The sequence below is a fragment of the Leptopilina boulardi genome, unplaced genomic scaffold, assembly GCF_019393585.1.
Source record: "Leptopilina boulardi isolate dan_hultmark-lab unplaced genomic scaffold, ZJU_Lbou_2.1 LbouV2_123, whole genome shotgun sequence".
Taxonomy (NCBI): Eukaryota; Metazoa; Arthropoda; class Insecta; order Hymenoptera; family Figitidae; genus Leptopilina; species Leptopilina boulardi.
Window position 1 is genome coordinate 4,063,707 of NW_026137667.1, and position 21,325 is coordinate 4,085,031.

The window sequence follows — 21,325 nt, forward strand, 5'->3', positions numbered from 1 at the left end:
CATTCGCATCAGTTAACTAAATAATAAAAATCGAATTATTTATCAATAGAAAAATAAAGTTCCAATAAATTTTAAAAACTTAATATATAAATAATACGTTTATATTTTTTATATTCATAAAAGAATTATTTATTCATTGTGCGATTTCTTTTTTCTATTTTCAATGTGTGAGTTTAAAATTCATTTTTTTTTCACAACGGAATATAAAAGTTTGTTCTGAAAGCGTAACTAAAATTTCAATGCACTTGACGTAATACCTATGATAGTATATACTTTTGCAAGTGCAAAAAAATTCTCAACTTGGAAAGAGATTTCTTAACTATACACGACATTAGTCATAATAGATGAGACTTCTTCTCAGATTTTTCCTATACCAACATCATCCCAGAAGAGTACCTCAGGTGATGCTGGAAAATTGCAAATCTTGTTGAATTTTTTATTGATGTCGCGCTGATAAAAAAAATTTTCAAGCTTATATATGACTGGATGTCAGTTAGAATAAAAATTATTTGAAACTAAATAAAATTAAACTTGTTTTTGTCACACGTAATTTTAAATCTCAAAAAAGGAATTGTTTTCTTCATGTTTTGGAAAAGACATTTTTTATAAAAATAAGTAATTGAATTAGTTAATTATGAAATTTTCAAACTCGATTTACTTTTATATTGTTTTGTGGTAATCTAATTTTCTTGATTGTTTCATTCTTGTTTGCCTCAAACTATATCAGGTGAAAAGATAAACTCGGACAGTCTTTGTTCTAAACACGATTTGGTCTCATTTTCCTCAAACCACTATATAGAGTTTCACCCACAAAATAAAGTTACTGCACATATTCTATGCGAGAGAGAGAGAGAGTTCAGTACGGAAGTAAATTATTTAGTATGAAAGTTTATCAGAGTGGATGTTCTGTTCTGTATATTTGAATGACCGAAAAATTCCAAATCCTTAACTCCGAGAAATTTGAATTCGATATAATGTAATAATAATATAATGCAAATTGTAAATCGTAATTTACAGGAGTGAAATTTTTAATTATATACAAGAATTGAAAAATTAAGATAAAAATATTTTTTTTGTCTGACGAAACTATTTTTTTTACCATTGATACATAATCGGCAGGAATTTAAAACGTTTTGTCTGACTTAAAATTATTGTTACTACTGATTTTAAAGTACAAATTTTTTTTTTGGATTTTAAATAACTGCATTTTGAATTAATAATGAAATTACAAGAATTTTGAATCTTTTGTCCGACTAAAACCGCCTTTTACTATTTATATTGACTCAAATTTACTTGTACTACTTAAAAAACGTTACAAAATTTTTTGAGAATCTGACAGAAATTGACTTTTACTACTGATTTTAAAATTACCAAAATTTTAATTTTCTAGTTCTACTAATATCGAAATTACAAGAATTTGGAATTTTTTGTCTGACTAAAAACGCATTTTACTACTTATTCTGACTGTAATTTACTTGTACTACTTAATAACCATTATAAAATTTTTTTAGAGTCTGACGTAAACATACTTTTACTACTGATTTTAAAATTACCAAAATATGAACTTTCTAGTTCTGCTAATATTGAAATTACAAGAATTTTGGTATTTTTGTCTGACTAAAACCACCGTTTACTACTTATATTGACTCAAATTTACTTGTACTACTTAAAAAACTTTGCAAATTATTTTGAAGAGTCTGACAGAAATTTACTTTTACTACTGATTTTAAAATTACAAAAATTTAAATTTTCTAATTCTACAAATATCGAAATAACAAGAATTTGGAATTTTTGTCTGACTAAAAACGCATTTTACTACTTATTGTGACTATAATTTACTTGTACTACTTAAAAACCAATTTGAAAAATTGGAAGAGACTGACGAGACTTTTACTACTGATTTTAAAATTACCAAAATTTTAACTTTCTAGTTCTATTAATATCGAAATTACAAGAATTTGGAATTTTTTGTCTGACTAAAAACGCATTTTACTACTTATTCTGACCATAATTTACTTGTACTACTTAAAAAGCAATATAAAGATTTCTTAAGAGTCTGACGGAAACATACTTTTACTACTGATTTTAAAATTACCAAAATTTGATCTTTCTAGTTCAACTAATATTGAAATTACAAGAATTTTGATTTTTTTGTCCGACTATAACCGCCTTTTACTACTAATGACTATAATTTACTTGTACTACTTAAAAAACGTTGCAAAATTTTTTAAAGAGTCTGACAGAAATTTACTTTTACTACTGATTTTAAAATTATCAAAATTTTAATTTTCTATTTCTACTAATATCGAAATTACAAGAATTTGGAATTTTTTGTCTGATTTAAACCGCATTTTACTACTTATTCTGACTATAATTTACTTGTACTACTTAATAACCATTATAAAATTTTTTTATTCTAACGTAAATATACTTTTACTTCTGATTTTAAAATTACCAAAATTTGAACATTCTAGTTCTGTTAATATTGAAATTACAAGAATTTTGATTTTTTTGCCTGACTAAAACCGCCGTTTACTACTTATATTGATTCAAATTTACTTGTACTACTTAAAAAACATTGCAAAATTTTTTGAAGAGTCTGACAGAAATTGACTTTTACTACTGATTTTAAAATTACCAAAATTTGAACTTTCTAGTTCTACAAATATCGAAATTACAAGAATTTGGAATTTTTTGTCTTACTAAAAACGCATTTTACTACTTATTCGGACTATAATTTACTTGTACTACTTAAAAACCATTATAAAGTTTTCTTAAGAGTCTGACGTAAACATACTTGTACTACTAATTTTAAAATTACCAAAATTTGAACTTTCTAGTTCTGCTAATATTGAAATTACAAGAATTTTGATTTTTTTTGCCTGACTAAAACCGCCGTTTACTACTTATATTGACTTAAATGTACTTGTACTACTTAAAACCCCATTTAAAAAAAATGTTGAAGAGTCTGACCGAAATTTACTTTTACTACTTGATACCAATATTGTAAGGAACAAAAATCTATTAAAATATAAAACAAAATTATATTAAAATTCAACATTTTTTTTTTTAATGAAAATAATATTTATTTATTTCAATGGTTATAAAATAGTTTCTCTAAATTATTTTCAAGCAAACCTGTTATTTCTTATTTTTAAACATGTTTTTGTTTTGATTGCATAACGAAATAATATATATATATTGTCTCTGATGTCTCAATTGAATCACCTTATATTGCAACCTGAAATCGCTTCAGTTGACTTTTGCATATTAAAGGTTTCAGTTAGTTACGCTTTTAGAGTATCTGCTACTAGATCTGTGCTTACGCACTAAGAGATTTTCTTTGTCACCAAGAATGATGTGAAATCGATTTGAAGCTTTTACGTTTAAAAAGGAAAAAAAAAAATTTTTATGACAGTAGTGAACAAAAAAAAAAAAAAACTTTTACATTCTAAAAAATCTCGAATTGTTAAAAAAAAAAATTTTTCTAACAAAAAAAAAATTGAATTATTAATTTAGAATTTAATACAATTTTTATTTTCTAGTTTTTTTCTCTCTCTTTTTATATTTGAGGTGTTGGTATATGATTTTATTGCAGCGGAAGGAAAATTTATTTGACGCAAACGGAATTCCCGCGGGAAGATATCTGCGTTTATATTAAAACCGCACGTATATTTCTATTTGTGTGAACTACATTTACGCAAATACGTTAAAAGGCAATTTTTCTGAACAGTTACGTAAAATATGTATATATATATACACACATACACTGAGGCATAAAATACACATTTTTTCACAACTTTGATTGGAGCGGTTTTGCGAAAATTCTACTTCCCTATTTGAATTGCAAACCGGATGAGCCCACTTACGCCGTTTTTATACTGGTCCAATATATATATATAGAAAGAGGTAATTCATATTTTTTCAAACTATGAGAAAATATTTCTTTTTCGTAATTTGCACAATTTCCTCATTTTTTTTTTTTTTAACAGCTGCAGTAAAGATTCAGTAAATATAAAAAAAAATTAGATTTCTTTGAAAAAAAAAAAAAAATGTCAAAAAGCCAGAGATTTTAATGCTCTGTTTATGAAACATAAAAAAAATGTCTTATTTCTACACTTATAGATAAGTTTCTCTTTTGATCATAATATATTGATCTGGGGGGTAAAAAAATGGCACAAGACGCTACACACACACTGTTGGCATAAATAAAAGTTAATACTTAAATTAAATTTTGTTAAGATATATACCTATAGCCTTTTATATTTTAAAAAACTTTTCATAAAACTTTTAATTAAGCAAAAAAAAAAAGTTTTTTTTTGTCCTTAAAATGTAAAATGAAATATCGCAAAAAAAAGAAAATATTAAAAATTTAATTTATTAACTGAAATTTAAAAATAGTCTCACTTAATAAAAAAAAAAGAACCCTACTCATGACTTTTTAAATTAAATTCTTCTCCAGGGAAATTGTGTGCAACTAAGAATAACATTAAAAGGGAACAAGAAAGTGCTGAAAGGAGCAAAAAAAAAAAAAGGATATTTGACCAGAAATTAAATGAAACTAAAGTACGTAGTTATCTAATGAGAAAATTTATAGTGACTTTAATGCTCTTTTACGAGTCTTGAATTTGAAAAACAAAAGAATTATTAAAAAGTTTGATCTTTGGCATTAATTTTGGTTAGAGAATATATTGATTTTGTTGAATAATTTAATTGATTAGTTTCTTTTTCCAGCTATAAAGGTTTAGAGGTTAACAATTCTGTGATGTGGTAAATTTTGATTATTCAATAAATCCGTAAACATCGCGACGCTGTAAAAATATAACTTGGGATTTTTTTTTTTTTTTCTCAATGGGTCGATACCCCGGTACGGGGTCGATGTGCATTCGCATCGCCATTCTCACTCGTCGTTTACTCACCTCGAGCTTTTGTCAAGTATAATATATATATATAAATTGTTTCACAGACTTTGTAACCACGCCACCACTTTCAATATCTAACTGACAGGTCTTCGCGCTTTGCGATCCCTTTTATAACCATATAGTAGCTCCGCGACCCTGCGCGGCAAAACCACGCAGTCTCAATGTAGAGGAGACCTATAGATTTAGAAACTTGATCAAAAAATCCTGCACAACCTGTGAGAACCTACCTGTGAAAATTCTCCCTAAGAAAATTTTTATAAACCAATTTTTTTTTACCCCAAAAAAGAGAAAAATTCAAATTTCGTAATGGGAATTTATTTTTATCGCATTATCCTAAATCTTAGATTTTAATTTTTATCACATTTACTATAATTTATTATTATTTCTATTATTATTTTTATTATTATTATTTGTTTTTATTATTATTATTTATTTTTATTATTATTATTATTATTATTATTATTATTATTATTATTATTACAATTTGCGTTTAGTTGTATATTTGAAATGTTATCATAAAAACCACAATGACCTTTGATATCAAGTTTTGAAGACAAGAAGTAGATATGACTTAAAGTGTGCTTTTTTTTTGCAACAATTGTGTAGTTGTGATAGGACTCAAACCTCATTACATATGTCATAATAATATACAATTTTTTTTCTGACCCAGACGAGCGATATGAATTATTCATAAAGTTTTCAAGAGTATATATAAAAACCGTTCATATATATAATTTAACTTCAATAAAAAATACAATATATTTTTATATAAAAAATTTAAAATATATTGAAAATTTTATGCTCTAATAAAGGAACTTCTGATTAATATTGTAAATTATTCAAATGTTAATAAAGTTTTACAGAATATTGCCCCTTCTCATCACTTATTCATTATAATCTCTCATGCATGTATTAAGAAGCTAAAATCACTTAGAAAATCATTATATAGACTCCTTGTTATATGATTCGCTATATGAAACTTGAGCAATATAAATTAAAATTCTATATGGATTTTAATATCTAATTATAATTTTATAATTATAATAATTTTTGTTTATATTTAGATTTTAAAAAGTATTTTTTCAAAAATTGTTCAACTTATCGAGATTATACTGCACTATATGTAAATAATTTTTCTCTAATTTAATGGGAATAAATATAAACTTTCTATATATATTAAATTCCGTATTAAATTTCGCATTCTCGAAGCATATAGTCTGAAACAAATATTAATTTGACTTCAACGGGTAATAGAGAGAAACTTGAATTTAATATTCATATATTGTATTTAATTATTTGCTATTATAATATAATAAATTAAATGGACATATACATTCACATGAAAACGTAATTTTTAATTTTATTTTCTATTTCTATATACTATAATTTAGCAACATTATTCATAAAACAAATATATTTTTTTTAAATGCCCTTTTATATGAAATATTTTTAAAAGAAAAATGAAAATTTAGAATGCAAAAAGTTTCTCTGGTCGGTGAAGTGTAACTTTTTTTCTACTTAAAAGTAGTGCTGTTAAGGAGATGGTAAAAGAGCTTATGCTCTCTCGGATTTTAACATCTTGTGCTTTTTTTAGCAAAACAAGTTTTTCTTTTTTTCTTTGGTAGTTTTTCTTGGCACAGAAAAATTTTTTTTCAAAAAAACAATGCTGAGAATTTTTTTTTTTGTATTATATTTATTATTTTATTTATTGCAATTTTTTTTATTAGAAAATTAATTTACAATCGAGTTATTTTTTTTGGTACAAATTGAAGAGGAAAAAGAGTCCAAATATTTGATAAAAATCAACATTCGTGAAAATTGAGAGAAACGTATTCTAATTGAGAAATGCAAAAAGACTGACAGTCAAAGTAAAATTTATATGTTCAGAGGTAGTTGAAATTATGTATTAGAGACTTTAAAAGTACTACTCGGGCAATCTACTTGTGTCAATATTATTTTAACTTAATCAATCTATATAGTATATAGTTCACTTGAACTTACATGTTGGTAATTTTAAATTCAACTCTACTACTGTCACCTATAGAAGCTTTCCCTTAAACATTTTGAGCTCAACACTGTCGATAAAGAAGAAAAAGCTTGTCGAGCTTTTTATCAGCTTTCAATTTACCGACAGTGGAAGCTTTATCATTCACTGAAATTCTAGTTACATATGCGAATGATAATGCAGATTACTTCATTGTTTCTTTATTTCGATTCTATTTTTATTAAATTTTCCATTTTTTTTTCCTTTTTTGATTTCAGGTACGTGAAATTATTTCCTATGTCAGAAGGGATTTGAACGTGCAATACACACACGGCTTTCAAGAAATGAAATTGCATCGTGAGTGATAAATAAAAGTAATAACAACTTTATATATATATAAAACTTCTAGATTAAAAGATTTCATATTTCTGGAGGCAAAAAATATAATTAGAAGTTTTCACATTTTAAGTTTAATAATATTTTTGACAAGGGAAATGTTATTAAAAAGAATTAAATTTCGAAAATTAAAAATAGAAAATAGAAAGTGAGAAAAAAAATATTTTCCTTAATTTTTAATTAAACAATATTACAGTAATTGTAATGTTTGGAATTGTAATTGAAATATTTGTTTATTATAGTTAATCAATTAAGATTAATACAACTGCGATGATAATAACTAATTCAAGAGTATATCGATTTTGTATAAATTACAGAGCTGTCTTTACCTTCTATATATATAAGAAAGCTCGAACAGGTGTCAGCAACTTTTTTAGTAGACGTTCCATTAATAAAAAAATCATTTTTTTCTTTAATTAAGCAAAAAGTCTTCTAGTTAATAGATATGTTTATGAAATTTTACTTTAAATTTTTTTTTTATAAATTTAAATAATTAAAAAAAATATTAAAATCAATTTCTTATTCGATTTTATATATGTAAGCATTCGACAGTTTATAAAACTTGAACTTGTTATTGACCTTCTTGGGAATAATTTAAAAGTCTACTTTAAATTATTCATACTTTTGTTTTTATTATAAATATTTTATAAAAATAACAGTAAATTATTAATAAAAAAAACCTTTAATTTTCAAATTAATTCTTACAAAGAATTTTTGATAATTATATGGTCGAAATTATATACATTTACATAAAACCCCTTGTCTCAAATATTATTAATCAGATAATCTATTCTTTAGTCTAAAAAATTCATTCATTCGAATGTATTTTTTTCAAATCTCATTTTAAATTCAAATTTATACATTGTTCTTATATTTTTATTCCAAAAATATAATATTTTAAATCTCGTGTGTGCAAAAGAAAAAACACACACACACACACTAACGAATTAATCTTAAAAATTTATCGTAGATTAATGAAATGATTTATACGTCTGAAAAGAATTATATTCCTTTTTTGTTGAATTTTGAAAGCAATCAAGCGAATTGATTTAGTCTGAAACTAAAACCATTTTTTTTTTAATCTATTCGTTCATGAAGGACGTTCACCTAAAAATTCCAGTAATATTCTGTCACTCGCCGACAAAAGTATAGAGATCAATAATTGAAGCGTACATCGCACAGAGTTGACACTTTCGTGTTTAATGCTTGTTTTCCATAAATATACAAGCATCTAATAATTATTCTTCCTCACAATTTCTTTTTTTGAAAAAAAAAATTAAATAAACGTTTTATTTAAATCAAATAAAATTTATTTGCAATCAGAAAAATATTTATTTGAAACAAAAATTTATTTGGCACTGGGTCTATTGTCAAATAAATATTTTAAATACTTATTATTTGAAATGATATTTGTTTCAAATACAGAAATTGTTGATCCAAATATACAGTTTATTTAATTTAAATAAAAATTATTTGGTTCAAGTAAACATTTATTTAATAACGTTTTTTTTTCTTTTTTTTTGATGGAATAATTTTAAAATTTTTGCAATTTCCGCATTATATATATATATATATATATATATATATATATATATATATATATATATTATATTATATATATATATAGTTTAATAGGAACTTGAAATCTCATTTCAAGTTTAAATAGTTTGTTAAAGTATGAAGCTTATTAGTGTGTCTGGCTATATTTAAAAACGCCAAGAATCGTGAATGAGATGACATTGATGAAATAGGCCAATGTCTTGCATGGCTCGACTCTATGCCTTTAGGTTTGAACCACTGCGAAAAAGCTTAGAGTTAGAGCATATAAATCTATCGATTATTTCCAAGAATACAAAAAATAATCATAACTTCTCTGTAGGTCGTAAAAAGTTCAATTGATACCTATGTAATTTAGAATTTATTAAGAATCAATTCAATTTTCTGATTCCTTGTACCTCATTGTGTTTCATTTAAGATTGATTTTCTTATTACGTATATTAGAAAGGATCAATTTAAGTTTAATAAGAAATTTTTTAAATATAAAAAATAATTTCAAGTTTTCTTTTTGTATATGGAAAAAAATCTTTATTCTTTATGTCTCTCTAGAATAGCGAAAACTTTCTAGTAAAACATATTGCTGTTCCAGTAAAATATTTTTTTTGAAAAATTAAAAATTACCGACATAAAAATCTACCTTACCGACTGATGGTAGAACAGTTTTTTTTTGAAAAATGAAATTATAAAAAAATTACCGTCATAGAAATCTACCTTACCTACTAATTGTACAACAGGTTTTGAAAAATACAAAAAATAACCGAGAAAGAAATCTACATTACCGACTGATGGTAAAACAGGTTTTTTGAAAAATGAAAATACCGACATAGAAATCTACCTTACCGACTAATTGTACAACAGTTTTTTTTGAAAAATACAAAAAAATTACAGACTTAGAAATCTACCTTACCGACCAATGGTAAAACAGATTTTTTGAAAAGTGAAAATATAAAAAATTACCGACATAGAAATCTACCTTACCGACTAATTGTACAACAGGTTTTTGAAAAATACAAAAAATTACCGAGAAAGAAATCTACATTACCACCTGATGGTAAAACAGGTTTTTTTGAAAAATGAAAGTACCGACATAGAAATCTACCTTACCGACTAATTGTACAACAGTTTTTTTGAAAAATGAAAATACAAAAAATTACCGACATAGAAATCTACTTTACCAACTGATGGTAAACATATTTTTTGAAACATGAAAAATACCGACATAGAAATCTACCTTACCGACTGATTGTAATGTAGATTTCTATGTCGGTAATTTTTGTATTTTCATTTTTCAAAAAACCTGTTTTATCATCAGTCGGTAATGTAGATTTCTATGTCGGTAATTTTTTGTATTTTCATTTTTCAAATTTTTTACCATCAGATCTAATTGTAAGAGAGTTTTTTTTTAATTACTTGGTAAAAAAATGGTATTTTAAGGATTAAAACCTAATTTAACACAGTGAAATCCATATCGGACTCGGATAATTCGAATTCTGTAGTTGAAGTACTTTTGAATATTTATATTTGACAAAATATATAGGGCTGAAAATATTTTGAAAATGAAATCACATTTCTTCGACTTAATTTTGAATATTTATGCTTTCATCGATATATGGTTATATATTTTGGATAGGATTTGTGAAATATTATTCGAATCTTTGGCCTTCATATATTTCAAAAGTCAGAAAGGAGAATTTCCTACGATGACATATTTCTAATTTGTTTATAGCTTTTGATAAACGAGCAACAGTTTATGATTAATTTGTGTCTATTGCGCTTGCTAGATGTATTTTTTTTCTCCATTTTCCACACATATATATGAATGAGGTCTAGGATGTAGTGACGCCATTCATCGATCAAACGTCAAGTCAAAATTCTTGGATCACTGCGTGGTGTAAGGATTATTTTTAGCAAAATTTTTTTACATTTATTTACACAAACATGTAAATAATTTGAAAAATTTTAATATACAAACTTAGCCAAAGATTAACTAACATATATAGTTGAAATTTTCATATTATTAGAGTTTTTTCAAATTTAATGTACCATAGGAAATTGAAACTAAAGTTGCCTCTTTTCAGTTTGTATCATGCTGTTCGCTTTGAGATATCAAAAGAAAAGTTATATTAAAATAAGACTCATTTATTTGAATTCTTCAAAGCCTTTTAATCTTTGACGTTTTTAATTAAAAAGAAGATGTCTTCTCTCAATTAATTTTTCTTTTTTTTTTATCTTTTATTTCGAATTTTTGTGTGAAAAGACAAATTTTCAAAAAATCGATTTTAAAATAAAAAAAAAATTATTTGTATAGAAGAAACAAAATGTTTCTATTTTGCTGGGCGTTAATTGTAAAAGTAAACGCTCTCTATAGTTTTCAGTCGCCAGGCTTAATGGCTCAATTTGCACTTGCACATTTTTCCAGTCTTTGACTCTCGCGCTCCACTTTCTCCACACCTTTTTTTTTCACTCCCCCCAACCCTTCATTTTTTTTTTTTTTTTTTTTTTCAGTAAAACCACACGAAGAAATGTCCTATAACTTTTGCGTGATTTAGAAATCGTGATCCACAAAAAGTTCATATAATATAATGAAAAAAAGTGGAACACACAACGACTATTATCAAAAGTCAATCATGTTATTAAGGATAGTTCGCAGGTCGATTATGTTTATTATTCACATAACTTCGCGTGACAAAAACCTGTTACGGGTCCAGGTGAGATTTTTTCCAAATGCGTAGGCACGAAATTTATTAAATTTCCTCCAAGACTCGATTAGAGAGTAAATATATGATAAATTATTTATGACTTTTTTTTTTTTAAATTGAAGAAAAACTCATAAAGCTTTAATATCTATAGAAAGAGAGAAAGAGAGAGAGAGGGTGCGGTCTTGATATTTGTCGAATCATCATATCGATCGAATGAAAACAAGCTGAAAGAGTTATACTAAGGGAAAATCGATCCCCGGTCAAAGACCTCGGAAGCTACCCCCCAGGACAGTGACTAACTAAATTCATTGCACTTGCTCCTCGTAAAATCATGTTAAGTCATCCGAATTTATTCTCGTGGTAAAAATTTCTTATTTTATATATATATATATATATACGCACCACAGGAGACCTTTTACTTAGCGGAAAAAATATGACTTCAAGGAAACCCGTGACTTGTAAAAATTAATGAGACCAATTTTACATGAGTTGTAAAAGTAACTTTTTTTTATATATAGATTAAAAATATATATTTCCTTGTTTTAAAGTTCCCTTGACTTTGAAATATTTAGCCTTAGAATCACTTTTACATTTTTAATGTAGTTTACACTTTTGTCTATACGGAATTATTATTTCATATATAATTTTACTTATTTATAGAATCGGGAAGTAATTTTTTTTTTATTATTAATTTCCTCTTTGTTTCAAATAATAATGAATTTTTAGTTTTAATTTTCAAATTACAAAAAAGTTTTATTAAATAAAACGATTATTTTCTCAACAGCAATGTAAATTAGCAGAGTTTCATTTGCTCGCGATTTCAAATTTAATTAGTGTATTATTTCAAAGTTTAAAATAATACCTTAATTTGTTTCTGATTTTTTAATTAAATATTTTATAAATACATTTGAATTGTTTATTTTTAAATAATTAAAATATGAAGAATTAATTTTACACTAATATTTATTTATACAATTTGTATTCTTTCAATTTTTTTATTTTTTTATTAATACTTTCAATATTCTTGGGGGTTATTTCTAAGTATTGAATTTCTATCTCACTTTAATCTTTTATCGCTAGCGGCTATTATTGAAGGGAAATAAAAAAAAAACGATACAGTTGGTTTCGCCAACATATAAGTCATATATAGAATTTGATGAAATGGTTTTGTTAGTTTCATAAACACAGTAACCTATCTACAAGAAGGCCAATCTTGCACGCAATTTTTAAAATGATATATGAATTTATATTTATGATACGCGATTATATATTATCGCGGAAAAATTAAAGCAATATAATTTTATTATACAATTAAAATTTATTTGATTCAAATAATCGACTATTATATCAATTAAATATTTATTTGTATCAAATAATTATTATTTGTATATCAATTAATTTATATTTATTTTATAATACAGAAATTATTGGTTCAAATACAATTTATTTAATTCAAATAAAAATTAAACAAACAAAAATGTTTACTTAGTATTTTATTAACATTCGAGAAATATATTTCTGTAATTATTATTAAGCTTTGAATTACAAAAAAAATATATACAAGTTTTGAACTCAGCTCGGAACAAATATATGTTCGATAAAGTTTTCTACTTAGACATTTTATAGAACTTTCAAATGAAAGAAATTCGATATCGCGGTATTAAACTTTTCCAAAAAAAAAAAAAAACTTGGAGAAAAAAGTTTTGATTTTAAACCAATCTGAATTTACAAAAGATTTTTATGCTTTTTACATTGAAATTATATAATATGAATATTTTGAGTAAATATGTTTTTCAAGAATTGATTTTTTAGTAAACCGCAAATACATATATATTGCGAAGTTTAGAATCGTAAAATCGTATATATTCAAAATGTTCGACAATTTTTACAACACGACATAAAATTGCAGCTTTTCAGAGAGCTTTGAATAGAAAATAAAATCTGCTTGCACTTTGAAAATAAACGATAGATATAAACTTTTTATTCTCTCTAACTATCATGTAATTTCACCAATTTTACTTTTACACTGGATATTGGTTAATAGAAAAAAAAAAAAAAAAAATGTCATGTAATATAATAATAGAATTGAACTAAATTTAAAATATTTCTAATTTGAAATTGAAAAATTTTTATTATACTAAAATTTAAAGAATATGAACGAAAAATTATTTGTAACTCAGCAAAATATAATGTTACATAAAATTGAAGCTATTTCTTTATGGAAGAAAACAATGTTACTTCAAGTGGTTTAAAAAGATTAAATTTTTTATAGTCTTGTATTATATTTGTCAAGTAGTAAAGAATGTCAACTTTTTATATATGCAACCAAAGTGGTTTGAAATTTCAAGTATATAGAATCTACTAAAAACTTTTTTCGGCAATTATAAAGAATAAACAAATATTGATTGCACTTTTGTCTCTGATTTAAAAAATTCTTGATATAACATTAAATTTACAAAAAAAAAATTTATTTGATTCAAGTAATCGGTTACTTGCACAGAAAATTAAAAGGCATTAAAATAAGCTGCAACGCTTATTATTTTAATCCAATTTTGCTTATTTTAATACCAAAATGGATTAAAATAAGCAAAATTGGATTAAAATAATAAGCGTTGCAGCTTATTTTAATGCCTTTTAATTTTCTGTGTGACTATTATATCAAATTAATATTTATTTCTATCAAATAATAAATCAAAAATAATAAATAATAGTTAATAAACGATTATTAGGTATTTATAATAATAATAATAATAATAATAATAATAATAAATATTAGTTTAATAATAAATACAGAAATGATTAATTCAAATACAGTTTATTTAATTCAAGTAAAAATAATTTGATTCAAGTATAAATATTTATTTAATTCGAGTAAAAATTATCTGATTCAAGTATAAATATTTATTTGATTCAAAGAAAAGTTTATTTGAAACAAATAAGTATTTATTTAGCTCTACTGAGAGAAATATATATATATATATTTTTTTTCTCTGAGGTGTTCTAAAAGAAAAACAATGTAATTCTTTATTATTTGTGCCATCTTAAAGTGTGACTTCGCAGAAAGTTTTTCTCACTTCAATAAATGTGCATTATCACGATAACAAATCAACACATTAACTTAGCTGCAAGTAGTGCACGTACCAATTCCCTATATGAGAAATTGTTCGACACGAATAGCGCATATCTGTTTGATTTTCAAGTTAATTATTCGATTTCACATTAAATTGTCAGATATATTATACAGAACCATGAAATTTAAACTTATTCATTATTTAATAATTTATTTTTTATTCATAATTTTTTCATTCATTAAATAATTCATTTTTTTTTCTTTTTTTATATTTTTTAATTTAAAAATTTTCTTTTTTAAATATTATTTAAATACCATTGGATTTCATTTGATTTAGTCCTCTTTTGAATTATACACGAACTACATGTTTGAAACTATATATAGTTTATGACTGGCAGTCTCGTTGCATAAAGCTTATAGAGTTACAAGTCTAGTACGAGATAATTAGGAGAAGAATTATTCATTCGTAGAATCCATCATATTAATTTAACTAAAACTTAATGCCATTTTGCACTGATAATTCTGTCTTTATAAATATATATATATAAAATAATTAAGCCTAATTTTCTGTATATAACAATTTTTTACTTTTAAAAAAAAAATTTTTTTAATTTTCCAAAAATAAATATATGAAAATCATAAATAATCATTTTTAACTTGAAATAAGCAAAATTTTAAAAGAGCCTTCAATATTGAAATGATCGTAAAAAATATAAAATATTTTTTTAACATGAAATAGAGGATTTGTTACTGAATTTTATCTCGGGTAAATGAATAAAAAAAAAAAAAAAATCGCTTTTAAAAAACAAAGGAATGAATTTTCTTTTGTGAACACTATCCTCTTCATGTAGATTCTACTTTAGATTTCAATCCTTTGAAGATTAAAAAATCTGCAAAGCTCAAAATGTTATATAAATTTTCCATTTAAAATGTGTGTGTTATAAAATATGATTTTAATTTAATTTTCTTTAATTATAAAAATAATAATGTACGTGAAAAAAAAAGTAATTTTTAAATTAATTTCTAAATCTTAATTTTGTTCATTTTTTCACTATTATTTTATTATTGTATTATAATTATTAATTATAGAGAGGAATAATTTGGAGTATTTTATTTCATTGATCAATAACTAATCGTTTATCAGTGTTTGCCTTTTGCCCTTGTCAAGTGGAATAAATTTAACTCACAATAATATCTTAAAGCAGATCACAAAAATTTTAACTAAAGATTATTGGAAAATAATATATTTTCCTAAATAAATAAATAAATATACCTAATTTACAATGAATTAATTATTTGTTCACATTTCCATTTAAATTGATATTGTAAATATGTTTAAATATTTTATACACTTTAAAATGGTATATAAATAATTTCTTTATTATCTTTATATCTACGAAGCTGAAGTACGCAACGTTTATGATAAACGCTTTTAGAGAAATAATTATTTAAAATGAAAAATTCTATAATTTTTTCCCTAAAAAATATTTTTTTATAATTTGTTGATTAATAAAAACTACAAAAAATACTTTTTATAGGAAAAAAATTATAGAATTTTCCATTTTAAAAAATTATTTCTTTAAAAATTGTTTATCATAAACGTTGCGTACTTCAGCTTCATTTTTATTCTTTATTGTAGTTTCTTCTCTTTCTATATTTATAAAAATATATATATTTATACATTTTTACATTATATTTATTTTATATATTTTTATAGTATAGAAAAATGTGTACAAATATTTTTCGTAGAAATTTTAATTTTTTTTTAATTTAATTTTAATTACAGTTCTTTAATAAGTGAAATTTTCGTTTTTGATTTTCGCCATTTGATTTGTTAATTTAATTTCCAAACAAATGAAAATTACAATTATGATAATAATCGACAAAAAAGGAAATGAAAAAAAAATCGATTTTAAAAATAAAACGCATGTATCCTTACCGCCATTCTTAACGTCCTCTTTCGCATCTTCCGCTGCCGGCTGAACGGTTTCCTTACTTGTGTTACATCCCATTTTGGCAATAAAAAGCTGATCTTTTTTTTTTTTTACTGTTACACCACAATAATTAAAAAGACGACTAAATTAAAGTTTTGTTATTTATAAAATGCAAGCAATTATCTTATGCGTTTTAACTTTCTGTTTTCTTATCAATATTGCTATATATATATATATATATATATATAATATTATTAAATACTCGCTTTATAATTGAAATTCGTGACAACCTTTTTCCTGTTGCGTGGGAGGAAAGGCGACGATTCGTCTGGCGTCGAGTAGAAAAATATATATAGTATATATATTGTTTGATTTTACGAAAAAGTATATATACTCTCGGAAAATGCAATTCCACAATTATTTGGAGTCAAAGAGAAAAATCACAGATTCCACTTTTATATTAGATATCACTTTTTTATCTCAAATTTTCGAACAAAAAAATTCATTTATAAAAAAAAAAATTGTATAGCTGTCTGTAAATTATCTATTTTTGTTTATATTTGATTATCGAGTTTTTCCAATTATTACGAAACACTTTCAATAAATATTATCTAGAATTTTTTTATTTTTTTATTTTTTTTTTGTTATTTGATTTATTTTAATTAATTTATAATAATTATTATTTTTTTTATATTAACTTTAGAAATAATTTTTTATTGGTAAAATGCCGGCAGCTTGTGCGCTTTAAACACGACGACGTGTTAATTCAATAAATTTTTTTTTTATTGTGCTTTTTGATTAGGCCTCACGCACACACACACACATTTCGGAGAGATTTTATTTATTTACTTTTTTCGGTAGAATTGATTTCACTATTACCGGTGAAAAAATTAAATATAGAGGCTAAAACTAGACGAGATAGAACATGCCCGTCGTGGTTCGCGGGCCATACTGAAGACTATTCGCCGACCCTGCCCTTGCGTCGCGACTGCTAACGTCGATATATATATATATCTATTTGCACACACAGGGTGAATAAGGGAAAAGCAACCCTGAACAAAAGATTATTGGATGACGTAGCATAGTCGTTAACGAGGCTTGTACCCATACTGAAAATATATGAATTGAGTTGATGATAATTTCAGATAAGAGGGAATTTTCATATATTCGATGTAAATCTTAAATTAATATTGTTGGCTATAATCAATATAGTCACTTGTCGCGTGATTCTTTCGTTTATTTAAAAAAAAAAAAAAAAATTATGATTGATTGTCACTAGACTAAAAAAGCAATATTTATTTGTAATTTTTACTTAATGTACTTATCTAAATTTAAACTAGTCTTTGGTTAATTTTTCTAATTTTTAATGTAGTTAGATTTGAAATTTTTATTTTTATTAATTGTTCGTAAATAATACAGGAAAAAATTTTTTTTTACCTGAAACAGCGATATATTTCCCTGAAGGAGCGATATATTTCACTAAAACAGTGATAGTTTTTGTTATTCTAGAGAAACATATCACTGTTCCTGATAAAGATTTTTTTCCCTGCTTTCTACAAAATTTCTTTTTTAGACCCCTTTTTCAGCTACTGAATTTGTTTTTGTACAGAATTTTTATTTTATACACAATTTTTCTTAAACCATTTTTTTTTCTATTTTAACCGAATATTAATTTAGCCGAATTCTCATTCAATAAAATAATAAATGATTCAAATTCAATTTTTTTAATTAACAGAATTTCCAATTCATCGAATCTTCATTTGTCCGAATTTTTATTTGATACAATTTTTAAAACGCCGAATTCTTCGAATTTTTCGAATTTTAAGTCCGAAATTGTAAATTACCGTTACCGAACAAATAGCGCGCGGACCAAAAAATTTCGGCGCGAATTTACAAAATTAACGAATCACGATTTTTTTTTCGATAATTTATGATTGGTCAATTTTAAAAATCCTACCAATTTGATTTTATATTCGGCTATTGGCAATTTTGGACAAATAAAAATTCGGCATTTTAGAAATTTTATCAAATAAAAATTCGTGTAATGAAAAAATTCGGACAAATAAAAAATTCGAATCTTTTTTTGTACAGAATTTTTATTTTATTCTACACAATTTTTCTTAACCCATTTTTTTTCTATTTTAACCGAATATTAATTTAACCGAATTCTCATTCAATAAAATAATAAATGATTCAAATTCAATTTTTTTAAATGACAGAATTTACAATTCATCGAATTTTCATTTGTCCGAATTTTTATTTGATACAAATTTTTAAAACGCCGAATTTTCCGATTTTTTAGTCCGAAATTGTAAATTACCGAAAATTTTACCGTCTGTTGAACGAGAATTATTACTATTCGGTTAAATTCGGATTTTTTAAATAAAAAACTATCTAAAGAAAAATTTTGCAAAAATAAAAATTTGTCCAAATAAAAATTTATTATCTAAAAATTTTGTTAAGTAAAAATTTGCAAAAAAATAATTTTGGTTAATTCAAAAAATAATTATATAAATAAAATTCTTTAAAATAAAAATTTTAATTTATTTTTATAGAAAATTCATGCATTGCGATAAGTCAATTTTATTTCTGTTAAAAACATATATTTTTATAACTTTTAAACTAAACGGAAGAAAAAAAAACAGTTTTGATTAAAAAACTTAGTAAACTAAAAATCAGACGGAAAATTGATAAAAAATTTTTTTTTTAATAAAACAAATTCAATGGCAATAAATCTTTTTTTTTTTTTTTTTTTTAAATAAAATTGAAATCAATGTTAATTCTAAAACAGAAACTATATTTAATTGTTTAACTTTAGACCTAGATATACAGAGAATTGTATTTATAGTGTCAATAATTACTTAATTACTTTGGACAGTGCAAGTGGCACAAGCTTCGTGATAGTAAATAGCCTTGTACATTAAGGAAACTTCCTTTATAGATAGGAAAAAAATGTATATATATATTTTTCCACAGTCACTGCAAAAACGAATGTCTTTTTAAACGTCATATTATATAAGACATTAGGAAACTTTTGAAAAATATCTTTTCAGGATAAAATATATGTCTTCGATACAATGCAAAATCTAGAAATTTTCAAACATAATTAGAATAAATATTATTTAAAATTTATTAGCATAAAAATTATTTTATTTTCAAAAGTAAAAAATTTCTTTAAAAATAATAAATAACCGACGAGGATGGGATTCGAACCCACGCGTGCAGAGCACATTGGATTAGCAGTCCAACGCCTTAACCACTCGGCCACCTCGTCAGATGGTTTAAAAAAAATTTACAAAATTTTTTTTGCATAAATAATAATATAAAATACAAAGACAGTATTAAATTAATATTAAATATAATTTTTTATGTAATATTAATTTAAAAAATAAATAAATAACACAGAAAATTAAAAGGCATTAAAATAAGCTGCAACTATTATTTTAATCCATTTTGGTATTAAAATAAGCAAAATTGGATTAAAATAATAAGCGTTGCAGCTTATTTTAATGCCTTTTAATTTTCTGTGCAGACGTTAAAAAAAATTAACGGCGCTTGGAAAACAACGATAATGGCGCGAAATTCAAAACAATTTACACAATTATTATAAAATTATTATTAATTTATAATTTTATTATTTAAATTTATTATTTCTCTCTAAATCTGAATTAGTAAAAAAGTTTACTAATTTGAATTATACAGAAAATTATAAGGTATTAAAATAAGCTGCAACGCGTATTATTTTAATCCAATTTTTCTTATTTTAATCCATTTTGGTATTAAAATAAGCAAAATTGGATTAAAATAATAAGCGTTGAAGCTTATTTTAATACCTTTTAATTTTCTGTGTTTCTAATAAAAACTGTTTATATAATTTATAAATATTTTAAAAATTTTTAATGAATTAATATTAATAAATTTATTTTGATAAATTAAGTACCTAAATTAAAATATTAAAATATTAAAAATTATACCGTAAAAAAGAAACTTAAAAAAAATCACAGAAAATTAAAAGGCATTAAAATAAGCTGCAACGTGTATTATTTTAATCCAATTTTGCTTATTTTAATACCAAAATAGATTAAAATAAGCAAAATTGGATTAAAATAATAAGCGTTGCAGCTTATTTTAATGCCTTTTAATTTTCTGTGAAAACTTGAGTTATACTTAGCTTTTAGGTAACCAAAACCTTTTCACATGGGGGTAGAAAAAATTGAACTTATTTCAAAGGTTTTTTTTTTTTTTTTTTAATTTTTATCACACATTCCTTTATATATAATTTTGTAAAAATTGAATTTTATATTATTAATAGTTATTTTCCATCAGTTATCGTTGGAATATGAATGAATTTACAATCCTCTTCTCTGAGTAGTTGAACCGCGACTGACACTCCGAATATTATGAAAAAAATCGCAGGTCAGGTGTCATTTCTTGTATCGATCATAAAGTATAAGGTATTCTTGGAATTATATCAAGTTTGATTTGTCCCCTCTACTATTATCTATCATCAAAAATGATACTCGAACATTATCATAATAACGGACTTTCTTTTTTTTTTTTTTTTCCTAAAATGCAATTTTCTGTAATTATGTTACATATTTCAAGAGACTATACTTTGAAGAGAAAATTACAAAAATTGTCTATATTAATCGATAGAAATTTTTCTTTATAAAAAATTGTATTTTTATTTAGTATTACATTGTAACTCCAAAGAAGAATTATTTTTTCTATTATAGAAAAAAAATTATATTTTTATAAAATAA

At 23.9% G+C, this 21,325-nt stretch overlaps 2 protein-coding genes and 1 non-coding gene across 3 annotated transcripts in view; 1 reads left to right on the top strand and 2 right to left on the bottom strand.

Moving 5' to 3' along the window:
* LOC127291095 (uncharacterized) overlaps positions 1–17,048 on the bottom strand; it is a 48,237-nt gene extending 31,189 nt beyond the window's left edge. Inside the window, exon 1 of the mRNA XM_051320026.1 lies at positions 16,568–17,048. Within this exon, the coding sequence (XP_051175983.1) occupies positions 16,568–16,640 (73 nt within the window). The 5' untranslated portion in view covers positions 16,641–17,048. The remainder of the gene's footprint in view (positions 1–16,567) is intronic.
* LOC127291092 (arrestin domain-containing protein 4) overlaps positions 1–21,325 on the top strand; it is a 93,737-nt gene that overhangs the window by 60,266 nt on the left and 12,146 nt on the right. The gene's annotated exons all lie outside the window — the stretch shown is intronic.
* Positions 19,755–19,836, bottom strand: Trnas-gcu (transfer RNA serine (anticodon GCU)). The gene has a single exon. It is a non-coding gene; the product is annotated as a tRNA-Ser (tRNA).